Source organism: Trachypithecus francoisi, unplaced genomic scaffold, assembly GCF_009764315.1.
Source record: "Trachypithecus francoisi isolate TF-2019V2 unplaced genomic scaffold, Tfra_2.0 Contig01440, whole genome shotgun sequence".
Taxonomy (NCBI): domain Eukaryota; kingdom Metazoa; phylum Chordata; class Mammalia; order Primates; family Cercopithecidae; genus Trachypithecus; species Trachypithecus francoisi.
The window spans coordinates 4,612,826-4,635,922 of record NW_022681431.1 but is presented as its reverse complement, the minus strand read 5'-3'; the positions used below and the strand labels follow the sequence as shown (position 1 = coordinate 4,635,922).

The 23,097-nt window shown below is 36.9% G+C and overlaps 1 protein-coding gene across 5 annotated transcripts in view; it reads right to left on the bottom strand.

The window, feature by feature from the left end:
* Window positions 1-23,097, bottom strand: part of VPS37A (VPS37A subunit of ESCRT-I) — an 87,672-nt gene that overhangs the window by 61,319 nt on the left and 3,256 nt on the right. For 3 of the 5 annotated variants that reach the window (XR_004440824.1, XM_033226107.1, XM_033226094.1), the window contains exons 2-4: window positions 7,227-7,301; window positions 4,569-4,683; window positions 3,986-4,086 (exon numbers count right to left, since the gene is read on the bottom strand). Coding sequence is in view for 4 of the 5 variants with exons in the window: in XM_033226107.1 (XP_033081998.1) it covers window positions 3,986-4,086; window positions 4,569-4,683; window positions 7,227-7,301 (291 nt within the window). In the remaining variant the exon portion in view is untranslated. Of the gene's footprint in view, window positions 1-3,985; window positions 4,087-4,568; window positions 4,684-7,226; window positions 7,302-7,392; window positions 7,438-23,097 lie in introns of all 5 variants that reach the window. The other 2 variants (XM_033226115.1, XM_033226126.1) reach the window with 2 other exon arrangements.

The window sequence follows — 23,097 nt, the reverse complement described above, 5'->3', positions numbered from 1 at the left end:
ACAGCTCAGGAATTATATATACACAAACCCAAACAAATAACTTTAGATGTTAATGAGGAAAAATACTGAGCTGCAAGGGAAAAAGAAGTGGCACGGAGATTTTCACTCTATACTCCTTTATACTTTTTGAGCCAGGTGAATGTATGACCCATACAAAAAATTAAGTCTTCTAATCGACTTGTTCATTTCAAAAGATGGCTCATTTTTATCTTAAAATTACTTTTATCTGAAGAAATTAGTGATATGTATGTGAATATAACAAGCTATTTAACAACAATATAACCAACATGAGAGAGTATTTGTAATATCCGTGAATTTAAATCAATAATTCTGAACCAATCTGCTTTATTTTGAACTCAGTAGCAGGTACAACCCACAAAATAAGAAATGCATCAAACTTGATTTTTAATAATGTGTACTATATCCTGGAACTTATCTGAAATGAAAACAAGTAAACTTGTTGGTTTGTATTTTCTTTTCTTTTTTTTGAGGCGGAGTCTCGCTCTGTCGCCCGGGCTGGAGTGCAGTGGCCGGATCTCAGCTCACTGCAAGCTCCACCTCCCGGGTTTACGCCATTCTCCTGCCTCAGCCTCCCGAGTAGCTGGGACTACAGGCGCCCGCCACCTCGCCCGGCTAGTTTTTTTGTATTTTTTTAGTAGAGACGAGGTTTCACCGTGTCAGCCAGGATGGTCTCGATCTCCTGACCTCGTGATCCGCCCGTCTCGGCCTCCCAAAGTGCTGGGATTACAGGCTTGAGCCACCGCGCCCGGCCGGTTTGTATTTTCAAATAAGGTGAATGAGTTTATATCCAACCCTATCACTATAGAAGATAGGAAGCATGGTTTTTGAATATACTTTTTATCTGAAAATAAGGACTGAGGACTCTAGAACATAGATAACAGGTAGACAAAGATGAAGGGAGAGAGCTGAGGTACCTGGAAGTGGAATGCTATGACAACAACAACAACAACAACAACAAAAATCTAAAATGTGGGAGGAATTTTCAGACTAAGCAGAGGTCCAGGCTGGAAGTTCCCTCAGAAGATTATGAAGGACTAATGGGCCTCAAAGAGGCTGTTAGGAGGAGCCTGGTGGGCCTTTGAACAGATGGTCATTCAAAGGAGAACTTTATATTAGTGGAAAGTTTACCAATACTGCTGCCTGCAATAATATGGAAAACAGAAAATGTACCTAGTGAAATGGATGATCCAGCTAAGGAGATTTCCAGGCTGTGCTGAAGGTGCCCACTGATTTCTAGCTGACTGTAGTATAAAATGTGAGAAGAGAAAGAGAAAGTAAAGAACTGTGAAATATGAAAGATGAGATTTCCTGGATTTGAAAATAAAGTTCTCTCTCATTGCTAGCTTCCCTTAGATTCTCAAATTAAGAAACATCTGTAAAGCAAAGTTCAAACCCAGCATGGGCTAGAAGATCCTTTGTTAACACCTCTGAAAGAGCCAACGCAGTGCCTCAGAGAACTGTCGAGTAAGAAAAACAGCCATTTAGGGCTTCAAAGAATCTTAAAGACACTGTCTCTCAGCAGCATCACTGGAAGCCCAATAGCATATTTGGCAGAGCTTAGTAGGTGTTGCTTGTGTTTAATGAAATGAATGAAAAATGGATTCATAAGAAAATCATAAGGATTTTAAAGGATTGTGTCATCTTGGGTCTAAAAGGGAGAGAGGGAGTACCAAATGAAAAAGAGGCTATCAGACCCTTAATTTCTACAGGCAGGAAGCAGGCTGAAAAAAACTACGCACTTGGAAACAAGGGCTACATTTTGCAGAAAGGAAGAATAACACAGATGGCAGAACCAAGAACCAAGAAGTACTCTGTGAAGAATCATTTCCATGAACTAAGTCTTAACAAGAAAATGTGCCCAGTTGGATTTCAGTACTGCTACAAACCAGTGGCTCCTGTGTGCTTCCTACTTTCTCTCTTTTGGAATCTATAGTGGTTACCTGAGGCTTGTTCTACCATCGTAAAATGGGTGTGTGAGGGGCAGCTACCTTGTCTCTTTAATTCCCTTGTCTTCAGAACAACAGGAATTGTTCTTCAGGAGCACAAGTGAGAAACCTCATCTGTACTTGAATCTTAGATGAAAGAACAAAAGCCTGATTCTGTAATATGATGAACTCTGCAAGTTCTTGGGGGAAAGAGGAGAGTGCCTATTCAAATATAGGAAAGAGGTGAATTATTATGGCTAGGAGGAAGAATGTGACAGATTGTATTTTCCAAAATGGCCACAACCAGATTTCCAGTCCCATATGCACTTCTTGAACTTTGCTACCCTATTGAGAGCTGAAGTCTACTTTCCCTCCCCTTTCAATCTGGGCAGGTCTAGGTGACTAACTTTACAAAACGCAGCAGAAATGATGCTGAATAACATTCAGGAATAAACCAAAAAAGATAATACAGCTTCCATTTGGCTGGAATACTCTCTCTCGGGATCCTGACCCTCAGAACTCACCCCTGCCACGCAATGAGGAAGCGCAGGTCACATGGAGACGCCACATATAGCTGTATCAGCACTAAAGTCTAAACATTAAGCCAACATTAACCGCCAGACGACACCAGCTAATGCAAAAAGTGGAGCAAAAATAAGCGATTGCCGCTGGTCCCCAACCAAATGGTAGATTCTTAAAAAAACACAAATGTCATTATTTCAACCACAAGTTCTTAGGGTAATCTGTTATTCATCTAATACAGTTTGGATGTTGTCCCCTCTAAATCTCACAGTGAATTGTAATCCCCAGTGTTGGAGGTGGGGCCTGCTGGGAGGTGACAGGATCATGCGGGTGTATTTTTCATGAATAGTTTAATGCCATGCTCTTGGTGCTGTCCTTGCCATAGTGAGTTCTCATGAGATCTGACTGTTTAAAAGGATATGGTACCTACCCCCTCCTCGCTCTTGCTCTCATCATGTAATGTGCCTCTACCTGCTTTACCTTCAACCAGGAGTAAAAGCTCCTCATATGCCAAGCAGATGACAATGCCATGCTTCCTGTATAGCCTGCAGAACCCTGAGCCAATTAAACCTCTTTTCTTTATATATTACCCAGTCTCAGATATTCCTTTATAGCAATGCAAGAACAAGACTAAAACAGAATCCTCAGTATGAGAACATGACTTTATTCAGGAAGCTACTGGAAGGCAGTAAATCAAGAAACTAGGAAATGGCCTGAGAAAGGGAAAAACAATATCTAAGAAATGGAGAATCCAATACAAGAAAGAGAAAATCCCAGGATGACAACAAAGGAAATTCCTTGCTGAGAGTTACGCAAATGTCAGAGAGAGTAACTCAGAATGAGGGAAGAAGTGGAGCACTGAATGTGAAGAAAAAAAATGAAACCTAAATATTACCTTACTGGTTTTATGATGTGAAAAAAACGTTTAAAGCATATTTTTCAGAGATGCTAAAAGCTCTGTGGAAATTTAGTAAGATCTTAAAATTTAAGATGATGTGGAAAATGAAGATGATCTAAAACAAAACCAAACCAAATACAAAATGTAGGTAACTAATTCCAGAAAAAAGGCAAAAAATTACACCATAAGGGAAATGTAAACATGGTAACATACTTGGCTCAGGAATGGATAGTATTTAGAGTCACAATAACAAATATATGAAATATGGAATTACATTAAAAATCATGATATAATTTCACTGAGACAATGAGGAGAAAGGAAGTTCGGTGAAAAACAGCTGAAATCTTCATCTATTACAATAGGAGGCCAAATAGAATATTTAAAATGAAAGAATCAAGAGATAGAAGTATGCACACATTATTCAGAAAGATGTAGGTAAACATTAGAAGAAACAGCTAAAAGAGTAAAACAGTTGCCTCTGAAAGTGTGAATGTATTTGTAGGGATGTAGAAATCAGAGGACTGATTTTTAACATCATTTGAATTTTTAAATTATATTTTGATTACTTTAATAAGTTAAAATACATGCAGACTTTTTGATTTATTAGAAATATACTTACTAAGGAAATGCTGTTGAAGTAGGAGCTAAAACTGGAGGGTTCTTCCAAAACTCATCCAACAGACTTTGAATAATTTTTCCAAGATCTGAGTGCATGGTAAACTGAAAATAACAATACATGATGCTTAAAATCACTTTCAGAAAAAGATTATAAAGACTCCTTAGGATAATGTCACTCTAAATATTAACTTACTTTTGCAGGTCAAGAATTAAATGAAAAAGGATATTAGCAATTCACAAGTTATAACATTTTCTAATAGAATCGATAACATAAATATCTGATAATTAGTAAACAGTTTAAAAGTCCATTGAATCAAAAATGGAGCCAAAATATTTCCTTATTTGACTATTTACAATAATTTGAGGGTTCACAGGTAAATAATAGAGTATATGTAAGTTACAATCTTTCACAATCAACCATATCATATTGTAAGAACTTTAAGGTATGCCTTAAATATTCAACTTTTAAAAAAATTACTCATGACAAAGTCAAACTTTAAATGCATTTCAGATTTCTAAAATATTTAGTAGAAAAGTAATATACCTATTATATTACCCTGAAATAAATTATTCCATATACATACATTGTTTACTAATGGAGAGGTAACATACACTCCTTGTTTATCCATTAAGTGATGTCGTATCGGTGGATAAACACTGATCACTGGTTTTTCCTGAGGAAATTGTGGAGGAAGCAATCTGGTAGAGTAGATGAAAAACAAAAACAAAGATAACAAAGGTATATTATAAAGTCAAAATCTTAAAACAAAGCTATTTAAAAGTAAATTAAATTTTCACACTTCGATATGGGTTATTTAGTAATAAGTGCTTTTTTATGGTGTTGTCTGAAAATATATATAAGAATAAAATTTGGTAACAAGACTAGTCATTCAACACAGTAAAATCTTCATGTGAAATATGGACATGAATTATAGAATATTCTTCATATCATGCCAATTAGTTGCTTTCAAACACAATATACCAAGCTACACAAAATCTTAGGTAAAAATTAGATAAGGCATTTTTATCAGGTGAACCATACTAGACCTGTCTGGCTATTTATTGGACCACAGGTTCTAGGCGTACAATTTTCTGTGGTTTTTCTACTTTGAGAATGCTGTCACGTCTGGGCGTGGTGGTGCATGCCAGTAGTCCCAGCTACTTGGGAGACTGAGGCAGGAAAGCCACTTGAGCACAGGAGTTCAAGTCCAGCCTGGGCAACACAGTGAGACCCCATCTTTAAAAAACTAAGGAAGCATTATTTCACTATTTACTGTATTTCTAAAGAGTAAGAGGTTAAAATGGAAAGCAGGAAGATTGAAACGTTGTAGCTGTCATCAAGACTTGATTCCATAAGGCTCCCTTCTAAATGCCCCAAATGATACATCTCTCCCAAGTTAGAGGTCAATCACGTGGTTTCAAGCAAAGAACAGTAAATTTTCAATACAAAAAAAAAAAAAGCAAAAAATTTAACCTTTTTTGAACTACCCACAAAACCAAGAATATTGAGTGAAATCTTAAAAAGGAGAGTTTACTAGACATGAAACCTTGTTTCCAAATCTCTAAAACTCAAGAATATTTTACTTTGAATTGCCTCTTTGTTCCCTTGCTGGTTCAGAAAACTATTTGTTGGTGGTACTTTTGAAAAGAAAACTGGGTCCTTGTTCACCTCTCCTGCTTAACTCTATCTGGGCATTTGATGAGAGATAAAACTACTTCATTTACAAAGCTGAAGATTTTAAAACTAGTTTGGTAAAAAAGGCACTAAATGGCCTTTGGAATCCAGTTTGTATCTTGACTATGCTACTTACTAACCATGTTTCTATAATTTGCCCTAATTTGCATGGCTGCTGTGAGGATTCGAAAAGCTCACATACGCTTGTAATCCCAGTACTTTGGGAAGCCGAGGCGAGCGGATCACGAGGTCAGGAGTTCAAGACCAGCCTGACCAATATGGTGAAACCTCGTCTACTAAAAATTCAAAAATTAGCCGGGCGTGATGGCACATGCCTGCAATCCCAGCTTCTCCAGAGGCTGAGGCAGGAGAATCGCTTGAATCCGGGAGGCAGAGGTTGCGGTGAGCCAAGATTGTGCCACTGAGCTCCAGTCTGGGTGACAGGGAGACTCTGTCTCATAAAAAAAAAGCTCATATAGGCCGGGCGCGGTGGCTCAAGCCTGTAATCCCAGCACTTTGGGAGGCCGAGACGGGCGGATCACGAGGTCAGGAGATCGAGACCATCCTGGCTAACATGGTGAAACCCCGTCTCTACTAAAAATACAAAAACTAGCCGGGCGAGGTGGCGGGCGCCTGTAGTCCCAGCTACTCGGGAGGCTGAGGCAGGAGAATGGCGTAAACCCGGGAGGCGGAGCTTGCAGTGAGCTGAGATCCGGCCACTGCACTCCAGCCTGGGCGACAGTGCGAGACTCCGTCTCAAAAAAAAAAAGCTCATATATATCAAGTTAATGTAGCAGTTATATACTCATGCTTTAATTCACTTATTCAGTTAGTATTTAATAAGGCCTCCTACATACAGGCACTATGTGAGGTAAGGAGAATGTGAAGGTGAGTAAGATAAGGCCCCTGTCTTCAAGTTAGGTGCCTTCTTATGTGGCTCAAACACTTGATCTAGCAGCAGCCACTTCATGCAACCTGAGGTAATCACAATCTTTTCATACTACAGCGCCTCATAGCTGCATTTAAGGCTAAATTGCTACTTCAGCAATCACTCTGTCCAACTTTTGCAACTTAAGTAAAAACCTCATATTTTTAACTTTTTTTCTTTTTCTTAAAAATCATCAGCAAATCAAATCTAGCTTTGAACTTTCCGGTTGATGTAGGTATCTGTTGCTAAAATTTGGAATATTTTAACTTGTTTCTGACTTAAAGATGAATCTATCTCTAATGGCTTTATATATATAAAATCCCTTTGTTTTTTATTATCATTTTTCAGCATACCTCCAGCTAAGATTTTAGTGCTAATCAATAAAAGCAATTACAGTACTAAGAATTAGTACTGCACATTTCTATTGCATTTCCTCTTTTCTAGTTTCTTTCTTATAGCACTATAACATAGTGATAGCTTTCAAATATTTTTATTTCACTGAATTGTGCACTATTTTATAAATTATAGTTACTTGAAATAAGTTCACCTTAAAAACTTATTTCTAATAATTAAGAAACAAAACAATAAAAAAACTGTTAAGTCCTTTTACATGAAAAAGTAGGATATAATTCTACTCACATATTAATGTTAATTGTCAGGTTGTTTATGGTGAATGGCAATCTGTATTCCACATCTTTCTGTATTTCAGCTATACTGCAGGAGAAAATTAAAAAAAATTTACCCAAAGTCATGAAACTATTATTGTTAAAAATGAATGTTAAGTGCTAGTATCTACTAAAACTACCTTTATTTTTAATCACAGAATCTGGATAGCCAGCATAACTTGTATCTTGAGGGGAAGGAAAATGATCATAGTTAGAAAGGCCCATCAACTAAGCACACAGTAATATTCTGAACTATCCAGGGGGAGGAGGATGATGAGGTAAAGAGGAAAGAAAAAACTCTTCATTAATGCTAGACTCATTTATTATCACTGTATCCAATTTACCATTAGCAGAAGCAATTGTGTGCTCTCTGGTTATTACAGGTCAGGAAGCCATCTGGGTTTTAACTGCCACCATCCAGCAACATCGGCAGCTGGGGAAGTGTGGGTCTTAACAGCTTGAACTTTAAAAGTCTAGATGAGATGCGTCCTACAATCTTATGACAGAGGATGCTGGCTGCTTTCCAAAAACAAATATCCCCTTTTTTCTAAGTAGAGAAGCCTGATTTTCTTCTGGGTAGCAATGTTCTAGTTAGTTCTTATAGTTAGTTGTTGCTATAGACTTAAATCCCAGCCAAAAGAATGTACAGGAAACTTGCAGGGAGAAATTATAGGAAAATACCTTAAAGGGAACAAAATAAAAGACAATTGATATGAGCCCTTTTTGCCCTTCCTGTCTTCCTTCTACTTCCTCCTTGGATCTAGGAACTAGACTTCTAATAGCCATTCTGTACCATGAGTGACCCTGAGAATTGAAGCCACGCACTAAGGAAAGTTAGACAGAAAGAAAGAAGTAGCTTGGGTCCTTGATGAATATGAAATTGTCAAACTCTGAATTTCTTTTATGTGTGAGAAAAATAAACTTTTATCTTGTCTTAGCCACCATTCTTGGGTCTTTGGTATTGGCAGGTAATATAATTCTTGGCTTCTAAGTCCCTGATACTTTAACATTCTACATTCATAATTTTGTTTTATTGTTATTTGCAGGCATACATTATTACAACTATAATACATTAAGCAAGTCTTTTGGGGGCTCACTTGAAATTCTAACCAATATTCATGATATTTCCAAGGGGGAAAATGCTAAGCATTATCAATGAGGTGAGGTTGCAGAGGAAGCTTAATATTGAAATGGACATGAAACTTCTTCAAGCATGAATACCCTTCAAAGGCCTAGCATATGAAAAACGATTTGCTTTTTGTTCTTTTGGATGCTTCCTCTAACAACTTTATAAAACCTCTATTTCCCTCCGTTTTTGGTCCTTTGATAAAAACCCAGCCTCTAGGATATGTAAATCTTAAGATAGCTTCAAAGATTCAAAAATGTTGCGATGGAGCTACAGAAAAACTGTAGATGTAGATAAGCTTTCCTCTCTGATATCCTAAGGAATGGAGTTATCATTTAGAAGAAACAATTAAGAAAAGACTCAAGTGGATACTCAGTATTAGGACATGAACAATTTTTCTGGAAGCTTTTCTTTGGGAATTAGGTTTGGACTGAAAAACCTCCTCCCTTGTATGAAAACCACATAATCAATAGAATGGGCTAAGTTTTTTATTCCTCTACATTATTTTAGAGCCTGAAGAGGTCATTGCTCAAGGAAATAAACAGTGGTCACAAAAGCATCCACCAGTTCAAAGCCAAGTAAACCATTTTAGTGATTAAGTGCATTGCCTCTCAAATCAGGCTTCCTGGGTTCCAATCGTGTCTTTGCCATTTATTTACCATCAAGGGTAAGTTAAGCCTTTTCTCTCAAATGGGAAAGGGAGATGTTAAAAAAAAATCTGTCTACCTAAAAGATTTGTTAGATTATGCAAAATAAAGCATGTAAATCCCCCAACACAGTACCGGGCAAATAAGTGTTAAATAAACATTAGCTATTATTAAACAGGCATTTAGAACATGCAAGTTGGTCCCTCTCTAGATTTACAGTGTTAAAGTTTTTTGTTTGTTTTTTGACACGGAGTCTTGCTCTGTCGCCCAGGCTGGAGTTGTATTTTTAGTAGAGACGGGGTTTCACCATGGTCTCGATCTCCTGACCTTGTGATCCGCCCGCCTCGGCCTCCCAAAGTGCTGGGATTACAGGCGTGAGCCACCGCGCCCGGCCTCCAATGAAGTTTTAACTCCTCAGTTTTGTAGACACTGTTTAGATTTGAAAATTTTCACTGAAAACATATTAAAATAAATTTGATTTAAATAATTTTTACTTAAATAATTGGTTAAAAATTTCCAATTCATTTTCTCCAGTTATGTTGACAGTTACTAAAATTTTTCTGAGTTTTCTTCACAAACTAGGTATCACAAATAACAGAAGATGATACTTATAATGAGAGTTGAACCATCAAATTCCAAAACAAGTTAATCACAGCAATCTAGAAACGCATTTTGATTAGCTGCATTAGATAAAACAACAGATATGTAATTGTTTTACTTAATTAAAACAAGAATAATTCCCTGAATATTCATCACAAATGTGATTTTGAATATGCTGCTACTTTAATAACTTTTTAAAACCTTATTCCAAAACATTCATTCTCATTAAAGTTATCACCAAAAAACCACTGTTAACATATTGCTGTATAATCTTCTAAACTTCTTTGTACATTCATAGCCTTATTTAAAATAAAAACATAATTACACGGTCCATCAATTTTATAAGTTACTCTTTTCTCACTCAATTGTGATTATCTTTCCAAATCAGTAAATGTTATTTTACAATATCTTTTCTTTTTTTTTTTGAGACGGGGTTTCACCCAGTCATCAGGCTGCAGTGCAATGGCGAGATCTCGGCTCACTGCAACCTCTGCCTCCCAGGTTCAAGCGATTTTCCTGCCTCAGTCTCCCGAGTAGCTGGGACTACAGGTGCGAGCCACCACACGCAGCTAATTTTTGTATTTTTAGTCGAGACGAGGTTTCACCATGTTGGCCAGGATGGTCTCGATCTCTTGACCTCGTGATCCACCCACCTCAGCCTCCCAAAGTGCTAGGATTACAGGCATGAGCGATTGCACCTGGCCTACAATATCATTTTTAATGGCCGAATAATTTTCTAGTATATAGTCATACTATTATTTAAGCTATTTTCTACTATTAGATATTTAGCTTGTTTGCAGTTTTTACTCTTATAAAGCATGCTTTGATAAACATTCTTAAAACCGTATCTTTATGCTGACAGTGGTACTATTTACAATGTAAATACACACACACATATATTTTAAAGTAATATTTTAATCACACCACAAGAGAAAATGTAAATGACCTATAAATTAATAATTTCATTTTCTAGTTTCTCTGTGAGAAGAGAATTACTACAGTTTTACCTCAGTGGCTCTGAATTTGTTAGGACTAAATAAAGCTGTAATAATATATAACTTTGTTAATAAGAATATAGATTAATTGGCATCCTCATTTCTTTGATAGTCCCCCAAATGGAAACAAATAGATCTTAATATGCAAGAGATTTCAATTTCCAAAATGATGTCACAGAAGCAAGCTGGCTTCACTTAATGTCACGGAAAACAACAAATATGTAACACTAAGATTAACACCAGCATCCCAGAACTCAAATATGAGGATCAGTCACTTCTCAGGGCCACAGAGAAGTGAAAAAACTCTGAGCAGATGGTAAGAGAACTGGACTTCCATATCTGTGATGACTCTCCCCATAATCTTCCCAGCACCAAGCAAGCAAAAAATTTCCCCTCAACTCGCAGTTTCTACACTGGAAAAAGTAAGACCGAGGTGGACAATCAGCTTTCCCACCATTTTGGTTTCCTGACAGGAGACTCATCCCTGCCTCAACTCACAGGAAGCATCATAGGACTGAAGGGAGAAATTTTCCTGAGGACAGTCAGAGACAAAGGGGAGAGGCAAGACTACCATCCTCAACCCTGAAAACTGCTCTGTCTGGAGCCAAAGAAAACACCAAATCAGACTGCCGATTCAGCAGCTCCATGTTGTAGGAGATATGTTTCACAGATTCCCTGGGCAGGAACCCTTTGCCAGCCTTCCCACACTGTTGGGATATCCCCTTTGGGAGCTCCCCCATTAGAGAGGGGCAGTGCTCCAACTATTTACTAGAGCCAAATCTGGGTTTAAAGTGCCACTGAAAATCAAAAAGGAGGCAGCAACCTAACAGTAAAGAGTCTTTAAGCAAATATATTAAATAAAGCCAAAACAAGCCAGAGAGAGAAGACCAGAATAAACAACTAATTCTTCAAAGTAAAGACATAGATGCACATCCACAGGAAACAAGAGCAAACAGGGAGCCTGACCTCCCTAAGTGGACAAAGCAAAGAACAAATGACTGACCTTAATGAGATAATAATATGTGAGCTCTCTGAACAAGAATTTAAAGTGAGTTTTAAGCAAACTCAGTGATAACAAGATAAAACAAAAAATTCAGAAATTTGCCAGAGAAATTTAACAAATAGATTTAATAATAAAAAATTAAACAGAAAGGTTGAAACTGAGAAATATGTTTGTTGAACTGAAATATATTAGAGGCTCTGCAGGGCAGAATGGATTAGGCAGAAGAATCAGTAAGCCTGAAGACAGGTTATTAGAAAACACACAGAGAAAGAAGGAAAAAAAACTGAAAAGAAATGAAGACCACCTACAAAATAGAGAAAACTGCCTGAGAAGACTGAATCTAAAAATTACTGGTGTTCAAAAGGAAGTTGAGCCAGAACAATAGGTAGAAAGCTTATTCCAAGAAATAGTCACAGAAAAACTTCCAAAGCTTGAGAAAGACATAAATATCTACCTACCGGAAAGTCAGGTACACCCAACAAATCTGACACAAACAAGCCTACTCCCAGGCATGTAATCATCAACTCTCAATGGTGAAGCACAAAGAGAATCCTAAAAGCAGCAAGAGAAAAGAAACAAATAACATAAAAAGGAGCTCTAATTTGTCTGGCAACAGACTTCTCAATGAAAACCATACAGGCCAGAAGGGAGTGGAACAACATTTTCCAAATGCTGAAAGGAAAAAACAAACGAACAAGCAAACAAAAACTTGCCATTCAAAAATACTGTATCCCGCAAAGTTATCTTTCAACTATGAAGGAGAGTCAAAGTCTTTCCCACACAAACAAAAGCATGGAGAATTCACCCCAAGACCCATCTTATAAGAAATGCTAAAGGGAGTTCATCAGTTTGAAAGAAAAAAACATTCACATGCAAAGAGAAACGTGCATTTGGAGGCATGAAATCCACTGGTAAAATTAAGTACACAGAGAAACCCAGAATTCTCTAATACTGTAATTATGGTGTGCAATCCACTTGTAACTCCAGTATGAGGCCCAAAACACAAATCTATCAAAAACAACAATAGCTATGACAACCTGTTAGGAGACAGATAACATAAAAATCTGTACATTGAGACAATTAAAAGTCAAAATGTTGGGGAGAAGGAGTTAAGGCATAAATAGTTTTTGTTTCTATTCTTTTTTTTTGTGATCTAAGCTATCCTCTCTTCGAAATAACTTGTTACATATATGTTTTTTGTAAGCCTCATAAAAACCACAATGCAAAAACCTATAGTAGATCCACGAAAAATAAAAAAGCAACAAATTAAAACACACTACCAAAGAAAGTCACTTAACTACAAAGGAAGACAGTAAGAAAGGAAGAGGGGAGATTAAAAACAACCAGAAAACAAGCAACAAAATGGAAGAAGTCCTTACTTACCAATAATTAACGTAATGGACTAAATTCTCCAATTAAAAGGCATGAAGTGGCTGAATGGATAAAGCAACAAGACCCAAGAATATGTTGCCTACAAGAAGTCCACTTCATATACAAAGACACACATAGACTGAAAGCGAAGGAGTAGAAAAAGATACTTCATGCAACTGGAAACCAAAAGGAGCAGGAGTAGCTATACTTAAATAAAAGAGACTACAAATCAAAGACTATAAAAAGAATCAAAGGTCACTGTACAAAATGATAAAGGGGTCAATTCAGCAAACAGATATAACAATTACAAATACCTATGCACCAAAAATCAGAGTTCCAAAGTACATAAAGCAAACATTAATGAACCTAAAGATAGATTGCAATACAATAACAATAGGGGACTTTCACCCTACTATAAGTAACACAAAGATCATCCAGACAGAAAATCAATAAAGAAACACCGAAGTTAAAGTTCATGTTAGACCTAATAGGCCTAACTGACATTTACAGAACACTGCACTCACTTGCTGCAGAATATATTCTTTTCATCAGCACATGGAACATTCTCCAGAACAGAACATATCTTAGGCCGCAAAACAAGTCTGAACAAATTCAAAGAAATCAGAAATCATATCAAGTATGTTTTCTGACCACAATGGAATAAAACTAGAAACCAATAATAAGAGGAACTTCAGAAACTACACAACCACATGGAAATTAAACATGCTGCTGAACCACCAATGGGTCGACAAAGAAATTAAGGAGGAAATTTTTAAAATTCTTCAAACAAATGAAAATGCAAATAGAACACACCAAAATATATGGGATAAAGCAAAAGTGGTACAAAGAAGTTTATATAAATAAATGACTATATCAAAAAAGCAGAAAGACTTCAAATAAACAACCTAACTATACACTTTAAAGAACCAGAGAAGCAAGAAACAAACCTAAAAGGAGAAAAAATATAAATAGCAGAGCAGAAATCAATCAAGTTGAGACTAAAAAATAATACAAAAGATCAAGAAAATGAAAAGTTGGTTATTTGAAAAGATAAACAAAACCATCAAGCCTTTAGCTAGATGAACCAAGAGAAAAGACCCAAATAAATGAAGTCAGAATGAAAAAGGAGATCTGACAACTGAGACCACAGAACTATAATCACTAGACACTACTATGAATTATATGCTAAAAAACTGGAAAACCTAAAAGAAAGGAATACACTGCTGGACATATACAGTCTGCCAAGATTAAACCATGACAAAATAGAAAACTTCAATAAACCAATAATAATGAGATTAAAGCTGTAACAAAAAGTCTTCCATCATCGAAGAGGAGCTGAGGACCTGATAGCTTCACTGGTCAATTCCACCAAACATTTAAAGAACTAATAACAATTCTACTCATGCTTCAAAAAAACTGAAGAGGGACTACTTCCAAACTCATTCTACAAGAGCAGCATTACCCAAAGAAACAAGAAAAAAGAAAACTACAGGCCAATATTACAAATTAACATACATGCAAAACTCCTGAACAAAATACTAGCAAATCAAATTCAACAAAACATTAAAAAGATCATTCACCATTAACAGGCGAGATTACTCCAGGAATGCAAGGATAGTGCAATATATACGCAAATCAATAAATGTGATATATCCATTAACAGAACCAAGAAAAAAACCATATAATTGTCTCAACAGTTGCTGAAAAAGCACTCGATAAAATCCTTTGTGATTACAACCCTCATCAAACTGGGTATGGAAGGAACATACATCAAAATAATAAAGGCCATATATGACAAACCATAGTTGACGTCATAGTGAATGGGGAAAAACCGAAGGCCTTTCCTCTAAGATCTAGAACAAGACAAGCACGCCCACTTTCAAATTTTTATCCAATATAACAGTGGAAGTCCTGGCCAGAGCAGTTAGGCAAGAGATAGAAATAAAGGGCATCTAAAATGGAAAACAGAAGTTAAATTTGCCTTGTTTGCAGATGACATAATGTTATGATTGGAAAAACCCAAAGACTCCACCAAAAAAACAGACAAACAAAAAAACCTGTTAGAACTGATAAACCAATTCAGTAAAGTTGCAGGATACAAAATTAATATACAGAAATCAGTGGCATTTACACACGCTAACAATGAACAATCTAAAGAAAAAAGTAATTCTAGTTACAATAGTTACAAAGAATATAAAATACCTAGGAAACAATTTTACTTCAGAAGTGAAAGATCTAAACAATGAGAACTATACAACACTGATGAAAGAAATTGAAGAGAACATGTACAAAAAAAATGGAAAGATATTCCATGCTTGTGGCTGGAGGAGTAAGTACTGTTAAAACAACAATACTACCCAAAGCAAATTACAGATTTGGTGCAATCCGTAACAAAATACCAATGACATTAATCACAGAAATAGAAACAATCCTAATTTTTTTAAAATTACATTTTAGGTTATGGGGTACATGTGCAGAACGTGCAGTTTTGTTACATAGGTATACACGTGCCATGGTGGTCTGCTGCACCTATCAACCCGTCACCTACATTAGGTATTTCTCCTAACGCTATCCCTCCCCTAGACCCCCCACCCCCTGACAGGCCCTGGTGTGTGATGTTCCCCTCCCTGTATCCATATGTTTTTACTGTTCAAAATCCTAATCTTTATATGGACCCGCAAGACTCTGAATAGCTGAAGCAACTCTGAGCAAAAAGAACAAGGCTGGAGGCATCACACTACCTGGCTTCAAAATTTAGTGCAAAGTTATAGTAACCAAATGACATGGTACTGGCCTAAAAACAAACACACAGACCAATGGAACAAAACAAGGAACCCAAATATAATTTACAGCCAACTCATCTCAACAAAAGCACCAAGAACATACAATGGAGAAAGGATGATGTTTTCGATAAATGGTGCTGGGAAAACCAGGTAACTGTATGCTCAAGAATGAAACTAGACCCTATCTCTTAACATACACAAAATCAAGTAAGAATCGATTAATGACTTAAATCTAAGACCTGAAACTATGAAACTACTAGAAGAAAACATTGAGGAAACGCTTCAGGACATTGTTCTAGGCAAATAATTTTTGTGTAAGACCTCAAAAGCACAGGCATCTAAAGCAGAAACAGATAAATGGGATTACATCAAGCTAAAAACCTACAGAGTGAGGCCAAGGCAGGTAGATCACCTGAGGTCAGGAGTTTGAGACCAGCCTGACCAACATGGAGAAACCCTGTCTCTACTAAAAATACAAAATTAGCCGGGCATGGTGGTGCATGCTGTAATCCCAGCTACTCAGAAGACTGAGGCAGGAAAATCACTTGAACCTGGGAGGCGTAGGTTGTGGTGAGCCAAGATGGCACTATTGCACTGCAGCCTGCGCAACAAAAGCGAACCACCATTTCAAATAAATAAATAAATAAAATAAAATAGATAAATAAAATCTACACAGCAAAGAAACAATCAACAAAGTGAAGAGACAACCCTAAAAGTGGGAGAAAACATTTGTAAACTATCCATTTGACTAGGGATTAATAAGCAGAATACATGAGGAGTTCAAACAACTCAAAAGCAGAAAAACAAATAATGTGATTTAAAAATTGGCAAAATATCTCAACAAACATTCCTCAAACGCAGCATCCAGGGTGTGGTAGCGTGTGCCTATAAACCCAGTTATGTGCAAGACTGAAGTGGGACTGCTGGAGCCCAGGAGTTCCAGATCAGTCTGGGCGACACAGTGAGACTCTCTCCAAAAAAGAAAAATAAAAATCATTTTACCCCAGTTAAAATGGCTTTTACCAAAAAGCCAGGCAATAACGAATGCTGGCAAGGATGTGGAGACAGGGGAACCTTGAAACACTGCTGGTGGCAATGTAAATTAGTACAACTAATTTGGAGTTTGCTATGGAGAACAGTATGGAGGTTCCTCAAAAGACTAACAATATCTCTGCACCTTTAGAACCTTAAAAAAAAAAAAAAAAATGAAACTACCATATGATTCAGCAATTCTGCTACTGGGTATATTGTCAAAATAAAGAAAAAAAATATCAAAGAGATAGCTGAACTCCCACGTTTATTGCAGCACTATTCACAACTGCCAAAATATGTAATAAACTTAAGTACACATCAACAAATGAATTGATAAAGAAAATATGGCATAATACACAACAGACTATTATCCCACCATAAAAAAGGATGAAATCCTGTCACGTGCAGCAACATGAGTGGAACTCGAAGTCATTATGTTAGGTGACATAAACCAAACACAAAAAGACAAACATTGCATACATGAAAGCTAAAAAAGGAGATAGATCCACAAAGAAAGAAAGCAGCCTGATGATTCCAGACGCCGGGAAGGGTAAACAAGAGGGGAAATGAAATTAGTGAGTTTAAATATACAGTTGATAAAAGAAATAAGACCTAGTGTTTGTACACCTATCATGTATCAATTTTAAAAGATTTAAAAATGCAATCGAGGCATCAGTTATGGTTAAGCTTCCTTATACAGAATAAACAATTTATCACTTTGTTCATATCTATGCACATACACACATATACATATACACATATATACACATACACACACACACACACATATATATATTTAAGACGTAGTCTCACTCTTGTTGCCCAGGCTGGAGTGCAATGTCACGAACTCAGCTCACTGCAACCTCCGCCACCTGTCTCAGCCTCTTGAGTAGCTGTGATTACAGGCGCCTGCCACCACGGCTGGCTAATATTTTATTTTTAGTAGAGACAGGGTTTCACCATCTTGGCCAGGCTGGTCTCGAACTCCTGACCTCAGGCGATCCACCCACCTCAGTCTCACAAAGTGCTCGGATTATAGGCGCTCAGTGAGCCACTGCACCCGGCCCACTTAGTTTATATTTTGTATAAACTTTGATTTCGTAAGACTCAGTTTAATTGAACATCAACCATATATCCAGCATCTTGCAAGGAAATGGAAATACAGAGATGAATATGGGGTGGTTTGTGCTCTGAATGAGCATACAGTGTGACGAGAAACTCAAGCTACTAAAAAGACCAATTCAAGATAATGATGTCATGCATTTCCCTTAGTGTTGGGTAACTCAAGTAATGTTCATAGGTGAATCTTGCAAATAAAAAATTCAAGTGCTTAGAATAGATGGAGAACAGACAGACAAACATCCTATCTAAAGCTCCATGATTTAGATTTTAAAAAAACAGATGTTTTGTTTTTAATTATTATGGATACATAATACTTATACATATCTATGGGGTACTTGTGATGTTTTGACACAAGTACAAAACAGATTTTTAAAAAGCAAATCCGAAACAGTGCTAAAAAGCAAAAACTACCACATACAGATAAATTTTGAGGAAACTGACAAACAGAAAGGATTAAATGTAAGCAAACAAGTGAACAATAAAAAAAAAGAAAAAGAAAGTAAACAAGGAAAACAATCACAATCCAAAACATAAGACCAATATAAAGTCTGGAGCAGTTTGAGGGTCCTCTAAGCCCTTGAACCAAGTCAATGCAAACCAAGAGTTTGGGGGGAAAAGAGCAGATCAGGAGCATTTCTCAGAGTAATGAATGAACAGGGTGACATCTGTGGAGCAGCAGGTAGGCTAGGGAACCAGCCTCTTTTCCTAACTTGTTCCCAGCTTGTTACTGGTAAACAGCAGTAATATTTGCACTCAGATTAACACAGAGATAGCCTCTAAGCTAGCCCAGACTCCTCAGGAAGTTACTAACCCCATGGAAGCAACTGACTCCCCAGGAAGCCTCCGTTTCAAGAAGGTAACTATCCAAAGACTCCTCAGGAAGTTACTAACCCCATGGAAGGTGTTGACTCCCCAGGAAGCCTCCTTTTCCAGAAGATAACTAGCAGCTTGCCCTGCCTAAGGACTCATTCTTATTGTTCATCACCAGAAGCAGACTATGGTAAACAGAGTAAGTATTCACAAACAAGTCAACAGGGAACCTCAAATACAGAAATAAGAATGCCATAAAGGTTTGAATAAAACAAAACCATGCAAACTATGCACTAAATTCAAGAAACTAAAACATAAAAACTCAAGGAAACAGTTAACAGAGCAAAGACAAGATGATTGTAAATTTATGTAATTAATATCCTCAGAACAACAAAAGAAAATAGCACTTGCACACACACATATACATACACAGTTGATATAATAATTAAAAAATTAGAAACTGGAAATTTAAAACAAACAGCTTCAAAAATCGTTCAGTGTTATTTGGAAAATCCTTCATACTACAGCTGTCTCTTGGAGAATGCTGATCCACTTTGGCACATTAAAGACTTTGAGAAATTCCAAAATAAATTGTGTTTGTTTTCTAAATCTGTGTGACATGGACTTTATATTTTTTTAATAGAATACATGATAATGACTGAGATGTACACAGAGCTATGAAAACACAGAAGAAAGAACCTAACCCAGTGGCAGTGGGGTTTTCTGGAGAAAAATAGTATCTGCGCTACATTTGAAAGTGTTAATACTCAGAAAAGTGAATCAGGGAAATAAAGTGTACTTTTTAAATGGAGAAACACTATCAGAAAAGCTTCAGATACAGTTCTCTAAAAGTCTCCACAGCCTTTGCCATATATAAAACATTACTTTGTTTGTTGATATGTTTCCACCAGTCACATCACCATCTTCTGTGACAACCAGGAATCAAGTGAAGGTGGCTGGCCTTTTTTTTGACAAGAGTTGGTAAACTACTGAAAGGAGTGACACGGTCAAATTTGAATTTTAGAAAGATTACTCTAGCAGCAATGTGGAAGAAAAGATAGAGGGAACAAGGCTGGAGGCAGACAGAACTGTTAGAACCTTGTGGTAGTAGACATGGAAGACGGAATGGAAATGGAAGAGGGCACAGGTTTTCGGCTTAGGTGAGCAAACAGTAGAAATGGTTTGGAAGGAGTTCAGCTTGGGAGGAGGGGCAGATGTGGCTGATTTAACTAGCAATGGAGAAATCACTGCCTCATCGTAACTTTTTTTAAAGCAGTTACGGACTAATATTTCTAATGAGAAAATTAACTGAAGATAGCACTTGAGCTGTATGATATTTCTTAAATGGTACCATGTTTTATTGTGTCCTCCGCTCTGCAATTATACCTCTTAATCACTGGTTACAAATAGACAATATAATTTAATGTGTCAAATTAAAGTTTTCACTTAATTATAGGATTGTTTGATACACATCATTTTACAGTTCACTATATAGAGGTCAAAGTACATTTATAGAGTCAAAATGTTGATATTTTGTAGATTTCTGTAGCTTCAGTGGGCTAAGGCAGAACAGATGCTTGTAGAATTTTTTATTGCAACAAGTTAATGTTATTTCCTTCCATAAAGAAGTTTTAGTACCAAATAACTACACGAACTAGGTAATACACATTAAGGAAGGCAGCTGCTTATAGTCTAACAGGGAGTGAATTGCAAACTAGTGAAATGGGTAGTGGGCAGCCCAGCAAGGAGACAGCTACTCTTCAGCTTGAAGCAAATGTTGCTATGTGGAAACCAATCTCTCCAGATTTTCCATTTTAAAAGAAGAGCTGGAGAGGACCGGGGGTATAGGGGAAATCTTCTGCCCTTTAGTTTTGCTGTGAACATAAAACTACAGTAAAAATAAAGTATATTAAATAAAGAAAAATTGGGCTGGGTGTGGCACCTCATGCCTGTCATCCTAGTACTTTGGGAGGCCAAGCCAGGCAAAGTGATTGAGCCCAGGAGTTTGAGAGACAAGCCTGGGTAACATGGCAAAACCCCATCTCTATCAAAAAAACAAAATAAAATAAAATAAAATAATTAGCTGAGCATGATGGTGTGTGCCTGTAGTTCCAGCTACTTGGGAAGCTGAGGTGGGAGGATTGCTGAAATGAGCTGTGATTGTGCCACTGCACTCTAGCCTGGTGACAGAGTGAGACCCTGTCTCAAAAAATAAATAAAAGAGGAAACTTGGAAATCTTAATATAAAAATCTCAAATTTTGACTGTTGATAATAAATCTGTTTCATAAAAATATATAACATGAGACGGGTTAAAACACACACATACATATCCTCTCATCACAATATCTCTTGTGTTACCAAGTTTGTATGTGAGTCCTTATGAGCTGAGAGTCAATTATATAAAAACAAGAGCATGGAATTTTCATTTACTCAGAATCCCATGAGATGGGGGGGACAAAGTCTTATAGCTGTGATGAGGTTAAGCTTAGCAACTGTGGGGGAGAACTATCCAAGACCTGACTCTACTAAAAGTTTTAAGGCTAAACATTTAGGCAATTAGAACAATGGAATCCGGAGACTGGCAGCAAAAGAAAATACTAAAAAAATTTTAAAGACTATGGAGAATAGCATTATTATTTTAAAGATATGGACAAGAACAAAATACAGTAACAATTGCTGTTTACATCTCCTGTGTGCAAGATAATATTTTAGGTTATTTACCTGCGTCATGCCTGATTTTATGAAGAACCTAACTCTCTGGAATGGACTTGCTTTCTAAATGTAAAGTCAGAAGTAGTTCTGCCAGAGACAAATGAGTTGTACGTAGGCTTATGAGAGATCCATAAACAATATGCTGGCTAGAAGCTTATAGGCTAAGAGGCAGATATTTCAAGCACACTGATTCTATGCAGTGGAAAGAAGGAATGTAATTTGTCATATGCCTACTATGTGTTGGATACTCTTCCAAATGTCTTACATATATTAGTTATCTAAAATCCTGCATGACAGCGATCACGATTCCTCATCTTACAGATAGGAACTGGAGGATCAGGGTTGTTTCATGTAACAATATCCAAAACATGAGACATTTTCTTCCTCCCAGACACTTCTTACTATTACTGAGAAAACATTTTGAGCAGCTCCCCAGCAGACTTCGCCTCCAACTCCCACTGACCAAGAGTCCTGCTTCCACAGTAAGTTGGGGGGAAGGGTGATGAGATCACCATTACTGGTGGAAATGATCCTTATTCACCTCCAGTGGAGGCTGGGTTGAAAGATCCCAGCCTTCACAAAGTATGGGCCCTGCAGAGGGAAAAACCAACAGTGTCCATAAAGTCAGCTTCCTTGGGAAGTATAAGAAACAGAAGAATTAGTTCTACTCCTGTCCATAAGGTCAGGAATTTTGGTGATAAACTGAATACTGTGATAACTGTTACTCAGAAGAGAGAACACATTTTGAGCCCAGCCTACATAATTTCTAGTTTCTGTTTTCACAGCTGACTTAAACACTTTGGTTAAACACTTTTTTTTTTTTTATCATCTACGACAGTTATCTCATTTGTCCTGCATATTGGTGAGACTTAGACGAAGAAATTCACATAAAATTTACCTATTTCTTTATAGATGGCTGAGGAAGATGAGGAGATAAGAATTTAAGGCAACTAAAAAGTTCACAATCATTAGAGAAAGGGACTTAAAAAGACTGCTGAAGTGGAATTTTCAGAATTATAAGGAGTTAAAAATGGTAAGAGTTGGAAGGGAGATGAGAGTGGGGTAAAGAAAGGTTACTCAGTAGAGTAGAAGAAAAGATACTTTCACTGCCAAAAAAAAGGTATTTATCTAATGTCCTTACATTTGGAGAAGAGACATAAAATGAAACATGAGGGAGGTGGGCAGCATGTAACAAGATGTTGATATTCCTCATGTAACAACTTTTTGTACTGTTCATAAAAAAAAAAAAAACCACTGGAAACTCCTTCAACTTTTACACACCACACCTTAAGATATTGATATTCCTCATGTAACAAGTTTTTGCACTGTTCATTAAAAAAAAAAAAAAAAACCACTGGAAGCTTCCAACTTTTACACACCACACTTTTAGAATAACCAATCAGTGTATGTTTGCACAAAAATCTTTTAAGTGTAAGTTGTACCACTAATTTAGGTAATCAGGCAACATATTGCCAGTATTGGGGCTCAGAATACAATACCCCAAAATATCGCACTTTGGCAGGCTGATTACTTTGAATTAAAGGAGTCTGGAGGACCTCAGAAGTAAAGCTCTCTGGTCTGCTTCTCTTTCTCCCTTGAAGAAGTCACAGAAACCAGAATTCTTCTTCCCCTGGGCAGTATAT